General features: G+C 40.5%; 1 protein-coding gene and 1 long non-coding RNA gene across 2 annotated transcripts in view; one reads left to right on the top strand and one right to left on the bottom strand.

Moving 5' to 3' along the window:
* LOC109514305 (uncharacterized) overlaps window positions 1-2,962 on the bottom strand; it is a 12,906-nt gene extending 9,944 nt beyond the window's left edge. Inside the window, exon 1 of the long non-coding RNA XR_002167964.1 lies at window positions 2,410-2,962. This is a non-coding gene — a long non-coding RNA (uncharacterized LOC109514305). The remainder of the gene's footprint in view (window positions 1-2,409) is intronic.
* Window positions 1-6,932, top strand: part of lgr4 (leucine-rich repeat containing G protein-coupled receptor 4) — a 32,655-nt gene that overhangs the window by 13,384 nt on the left and 12,339 nt on the right. Inside the window, exons 3-4 of the mRNA XM_019867241.1 lie at window positions 4,380-4,451; window positions 6,858-6,929. Of these exons, the coding sequence (XP_019722800.1) occupies window positions 4,380-4,451; window positions 6,858-6,929 (144 nt within the window). The remainder of the gene's footprint in view (window positions 1-4,379; window positions 4,452-6,857; window positions 6,930-6,932) is intronic.

The following is a 6,932-nucleotide window of genomic DNA, read 5'->3' as shown; positions in this document are numbered from 1 at the left end:
TATATATATACATACACGCACACACACACACATACATACATACATACATACACACACACACACACACACGTATATATGTATGTATGTATGTATGTCTACAGCGCGTGGGTGATTTGTCAACCCTACTGGACACTTGGAGCCCAGTCTATCTTGCCGTCACAATGTATGATATGGAGCGTGTTGCAAATTTTAGCGACTAGCAACTTACACTCCGTGAGTGCCCTATATAGGCTGGCCTTTCATTAGAAAGTGGAATGTGTTATTTTCTCTTCCATATTCATAGTTGTTCTTTAAACAATAAAAAAATTCATTTTTTATTTTATCCCAATACGCGATTATTTGATAACATTTCCAGAAGGATATCCAAATCCCCAAATCTTCGATAGCGGCAGCCAGCCCTTCATGGGAAAAATGAATTGAAAAAAAAACAATTGTTTCCATAACCAAAGACGTACTCCATCGAGGCAGTGCTTGTTTCTTAAACTGATCAAAATATTTGTTGTGGTGTCCTCTTTTTGAGAAAAATATCTTGAATGACATGGTGTCAGTTTGTGTGCACGTTTGCTTAACGTTTTTCTTGGAATGTGTCTGAAGACTTGTTTCACTGAGCAGTGGTGGAGGGCCTCTTTGCTTAAGGGCTGTTGCAGTGTCAGTGAACCAGAGCGGCAGCCCTGAGGGGTGAGAGAGTTGACAGAAAAGGAGATCAGGGAGGGAAAGGAGGGCAAGTCATACCTGTGCAAGACAAGAACTGACACCAAGAAGGAATATTCCCTTCTTCGTAGTCACGCAACCTTGCTCTGTTCTATTCTTTCTTGCCAAATGCACAAACAAAGCTAAAAATATATGATGACAGATATGCCCTGCCTACTTAACAGTGTGATTTTATTTTTAAAAGTAACCAGGATTCTAATGGTACACAATAAAGCAGGATGTAGGTTTTCTTTCTTTGTCTGCCACCTGTACAATGTGTACCTGTACATTTTATATACACATATCAATATAATAAGTGGCTACATTTCTGCAGGTCAAATGAGAAGGCCACCTAATAGGTTATTAGGGTTTGGGGATTTTTGGTCAAGTTCACCCAGACCCTATAATACCTGGTTTTGGCCCTACTTCTAGAATGAACACAGCACAATACAGATTGATGGGTTATGATTGTGATTTTGAATGTTTTTGGAAAACCAGAAAAGACACCATATTTAGAAAACACAATGACATTGTAGCAAAAACACTCAACCAGATGTGTGAACAGGTGAGCAAAAGCAAAAAGACCTTTCATCAAATACTAAAATAAAAGTGACTTAGGCAGAATGTACTGTGATTTAGGCATTTTTAATTGTTGTATTTTTTTCATTTATTTTCTTTTTTTTTTTTATAAATGCAAATATTGCCAAACCCACGTTGTTTTGCTCTCCTAAATGTCAGCAAGATGTGTAACCTCAACATTAACCAAGTTGTTTCTTCATGTTTAACCTGAACCAGGTTTTCCTTTCCACCCTTAGAGGTACACTTGATTGGCTTGAACATTGCCACTTATATAATAGATCACTGTAAAAAATGATGTCATCACTAAATCCACCCCCCCCCAAAAAAAACTCAGTCGTGATTCGATGCATTTTTTTATTCTCACATTTAGCACATCTTAATGATGCCCCTTTTTTAAAATTGTTATTTATTTATTTTTGCATCTCAGCCTGTCAATTGAGGGAAGGAAGCAAAGCTTTGTAATATTCTTTCCTGGCTTGTTTTGTCAAGTTCACTTGTCACCTCGTGTCTGAAAACAGTGACCACTGGTCATCAAAATTCATATGCAGAGCTCTGCTCCTGTCCACTTCAACCAGTAAAAAAAATAAAAGCGATCTGCCCAATATTTTAGATTTTACTTAAATTATGAGGTCCTATGAGGAAACGCTGTTATCTCACTACAAAATGATACAGACACGGTAAGCGGTGTGAAATTATCTAAGGCCAGTAAGAGCTTAATTTCATACCGCTACCCTTGGCTGTATCAGCAACCGAGCGCTAATTGAGCTCGAACAGCTGCAGAGCTGCAGTGGCGTTAGCCTATTAGTTGAGGTGGGCTTAATGGCTGTGTGCCTCTGGAGTCTAACAAAACTTTAATGTTGCTAATTGAAAACTCAACCAATAAAAGCTGCTATAACTTGACCCAGATGACCCTGTCTTTTCAAATTTGATGATAGTCTCGTCTGAAGAAAGTGGTAGCGCCACCGACAGGCTAAAGGAAATACATGTTCTCATTCTTTCATGTTTTTCCTCCTCGCGGGGAAACCAGATCTACCTTATATTTTATCAAAGGAGTGTTTAGGCCTTTGTGATTTTAAAACTGTTGTCAACAAGAATGGGGCATTTTGAGAGTAGTTGGGTATTAACTGATTTCTCCAAAACATCCATCCATTTCTCTACCGCTTATCCGGGGTCGTGTCGTGGGGGCAACAGCTTGAGCAGGGAAGCACAGACTTCCCACTTCCCAGCCACTTCTTCCCGATCTTCCCGAGGAATCCCAAGGCGTTCCCAGGCCAAACGGGAGACATAATCTCTCCAACGTGTCCTGGGTTGCCCCGGCGGCCTCCTGCTGGTGGCACATGCCCAGAACACCTCATCAGGGAGGCATCCTGAACAGATGCCTGAGCCACTCTGAGCGCCTTCAGGATGACCGAATTTCTCACTTTATCTTGCCCGGACACCCTGCGGAGGAAACTTATTTCGGCCGCTTGAATCCGTTCTTTTGGTCACGACCCTCAGTTTGTGACCGTAGGTGAGGGCAGGAATGTAGATGGTGGATGATGGAGCTCACAAAATAAAACAAAAAAAAGTCCCCCAAATAATTTGATACAATTGGAAATGTAAAGCAAATATCATTGTCCTGATCAAAGAATACCAAAGGAGTTTTTTAATGAAAAATGGGGCATCTGGGCCTGTTGATCCCTTTAAGAAACAGCAGCAGCAGACCTCCAAGCGGTGTTGGGCGTGCCTTCGGGCTACGAACAGTTCCCAGTCAACAGCCGGCAACTGGGTCTGCAGGTACCCGGGTCACTGCGGCTTTGGGAGCCGCTTTGGGACCCAGTTGGAGGTTGCTCAACAGCAACAGCAGCAGTGTTTGCTAGTTTTTGCTCGCAAAAAATTATATTTAAAGTTTAGATGTCTTTCATAATCCATTTATTTGACTGAAGTTATATTTGGTGTCTGAAAAAATGTAAACAACCCAAACTCCTATCAGATGAAAACAAATCAAAGAAGAGCTAAAGCTTCACCCGTGCACAGTCAAGCCCTCTTTGTCATGCTTTCTGCTATTTTGTTTGTAGACTCAAATCTACTTAAGTCAAAGAGAGGCCTTTGGCAGAAAGTGTTTTAGTGTCTCCTTAATTACAATGAGTGTTATTTAGAGATAACTGAATTCCAAAGCTGTTTGCTCTACTGCGTTTGTTATCTCACATGATGGTGTAGGTCACAAAAGCAAAGATTGGGCCGCTGCAACGTATCTTTTTTTTTCCAAATGTTTTATGATTACATTGTGACAGCCAGAAAGATAAGTCATTTGAATGAATTGAATACACTGTTTGTATTTAGCTCTTGTTTTGACGGTTCTTCTCCTCTGGGTCATGAGAGGCATGTGGTCCTCTAACACAGTCGGCCTTGATTCTCGGACTCACACCCAACAGCTCTTGTTTCAGGAGTTTTAGTCTGGTCAGACTCATATTGCAGGGTGATAAATCTGTTGCTAATCTCTCGGGCCTGATGGTATACTTGGACTGTGTGTCACAGTCAACCTTTTCTCTACACACACACACACACACACACACACACACACACACACACACACACACACACACACACACACACACACACACACTTTCTGAACAACTTTTCTAAGCAACAGGAAAGGGAGGTGTCCCAACTCACTTTTATGGGTACCGTGAGGATAAGTTGAAAAAAAACTCGTTTATATACATACACTAAATAATCTATTACTCTTCAGAGAAATGAATGACTGTATTCACAAACTGGCCCTCTCTCATTTCGAGATATACACTTGTTTCATTCTCTCAAACAAATAAAATACTCAGTAGGGGGCACCAGAAAATAATTTGGGGACGGGATATCTGGAAGTAGTTCTAATCCTGTTTGGGTGACAGACAAAGTGACAACAGGCCATGACAGACGTGTCTTTGACACCCTTGGCCCCCGTCCGTGTTCAGCCTGATAGCTTGAACCCAGTTCGAGGTGTCGACACAGAGACCTTTTCAGTTGAAGGCCTCACTTTGTTTTCCTCAGACATAAACTGCATATGTGTCTCCGTTTAACATGAAAATGTTATTCCATATTGTTGTAAATTTCTACTTATGTTGTCTTCCTAGGAGACTTGCCGGGAATGACTTATCCTTCATCCACCCTGAAGCCCTGTCTGGACTGCATCAGCTCAAAGTCCTGTAAGCACGCACCCACCTTGCCGCCACCACTGTCAACACTCTCATGTAGATACAAACACACACTGTGACAGTGTGAAGTTTTCCACCCACAAGTGGGGGAAAAGTAAATATTTCACTATGGGGTGGTCCAACTTTGTGGCTCTGTTCGTTAGTGATATCCCAAAACATACAAATTCATTCTTAGTTGCAATGGACAAAATGCTATTTCTGTCCCTGGCCCAACAACTGTTTTTGTTTACACATTTTGTGTAAAGATTAGTTCTGCACACTTCACATTTGTCTGCACAGTGCAGTATACTTTCAAAAGCTCACACATTGAAAAAGTACATAATATTACATACACGTGCATACAAAGTCCTGTTGATATATAAGTGAGCTCTTTCCTCAAGACCCTAAAAGTAGTGGACCTGTAGTGCTCGAAGTACGTTGCATCTTGTAAATACATGGATAAAAATAAATGATTACATGAACATTATCGTGCTTTGCGATATGGAAATATTATATATCCAATAGAGGTAATTTTATATCCTGTGGATAATATATGTCCCAACATAGTATTTGTCTTTAAAACGACATGAAATGAACAACAATTTTCTTTATTGGACACATACTTCATATAGAAAACACATCAAGGTGAATAAAAGATTAATACAAATAAAGAACAAATATCCCATGGCCATGGAAATAGAATTCCAAATATCTGGTAGTACAACCAGTTTTCCAGGAATACAATTAAGTGCAAAGAATTAAAAGGAAATTAAATAATAACATGTTTCAAGTAACATGTAAGAATGCCTACCGTTTACCCAGTAAAAGTGCTCATAAATGAACTGTTTCAGAGGTTGAATTTTAGGATTAGGTAGAAAATTTGAACAAAGTGTGCACTTTGTGATAAGTTTTTGGAATTTTGCATTGTGATAGGTATGGGCATAAGGTTTGCAAAAACCACCGCATGCAAGTTGCGGTCACTACCTGATGGCCACAATGCAGACAATCAAATGTGGCCGCGACAGAAGGCTGTAATGCCATAGCTCAGCCCTTGTTAGCAATAGAATCTTGTACAGCACCGCTTTAATTATGTGGGTTTTTTTTTTGTGTTACGGACCAGTCATCTATCTGTTTCAAGGTCATTTTAAGGTCAAAATACTATTTTTAAGGTAATTCACCCATAAAAAACTAAGACAACAAAGATGATGCCATCTCTCTATCCCATGTCTAATCACCTATCAAACTTACAGTTTTCTTAGATGTCAATACATAATGAAAAACATAATTTAACTGCATTCTTTTTATGAAAGAAGAAATGTATTACGTTGTTGTTACCTAAGTCGTTAGTGTACTTTCATGCGTGATTAGTGCAGCCCCCTTCGCATCTGCACAATAAGCTACAGCAGAGTGCAGCTCAATGGCACCTACTAGATACCACATAGCAACAGCGGAGGAGCAGCAAGCCTGCCTGGCAGACATCTACTAGATCTGTTCAATGTGGCACCCACTCTTGGATTCTGGCATTTCATTCCCCGCCCCATTCATTGGGGTCTGCAATCTTGGGGGATTTTGAGAGGGACTATGTCCAGACAATGGCTGCAGAGAACAGGGCATGCTTAGCTTCCTGTGTCTGGGAGGATTGAGTAGGACTTCAGACCATGGGTCAACATGAGCTTTCTCACTTGATTTACTGAGTCTGCACTGCAGTTCTTACTGTACATGAGTACATTACAGTCCAATCTAGCACTCAAGGCATTGCGCATGCACGGATTCCAGTGTGAGGATTCTCGGGTCTTGGGTAACGGCGGTGAAGGTGTTTGTGACCTCATGAAAGGCAGCTCACTCATTCCATGAAGCCTTTTTTGCCAATGCCCAACATCACTGATAGATCACTGCACTTTGTGTATGCTTGGAAGGGGAGCGCAAGCCAATTTTGAGGTTCCATCATTTGCAAGATTTGGTGGATTGGAATATTTGTGCATGGTTTTCCTGATTCAAATCCGCCCCGCCCCATTCGACAAAAGCATATTACGAAGCAGAATAAAAGGGTGAGTAGCGGAAACAAACCTGCAGGATTTCCTCCGTAGGGGTGATGGTCTAACATCTAAAATAACAATATAAACGATAGAGGGTCGCAACATACGGTATGCTTTTTTTTTTTTATATTGCAGTATATTGTTATGTTGCACCGTTCTAACCCTGAGTTTGAACCAAAACTGGTAGGCTATGCATTTATTTATGGGAACATGTTAATTTGTGGCATTTTGTCTCCAATCAGAATATATTTTTACAAATGTCAACAAATTGAAGACATCCTACAGAGCTTACCATTGCAGTTGGTTTGTTTGTACTGTATCTGTTAAACCAATTGGTTTGATTGAAAACATGGATATCTTTTTTTTTTTTTTTAATCTTTAGAATGCTCCAGAATAATCAACTGAAGACAGTACCGAGCGCGGCCCTGAAGAATCTTCATTTTCTCCAGTCTCTGTG

Source organism: Hippocampus comes, unplaced genomic scaffold (assembly GCF_001891065.2).
Source record: "Hippocampus comes isolate QL1 unplaced genomic scaffold, H_comes_QL1_v1.1 scaffold2, whole genome shotgun sequence".
NCBI lineage: Eukaryota > Metazoa > Chordata > Actinopteri > Syngnathiformes > Syngnathidae > Hippocampus > Hippocampus comes.
The sequence above is the reverse complement of the archived record's forward strand: the minus strand, read 5'-3'. Positions and strand labels throughout refer to the sequence as shown.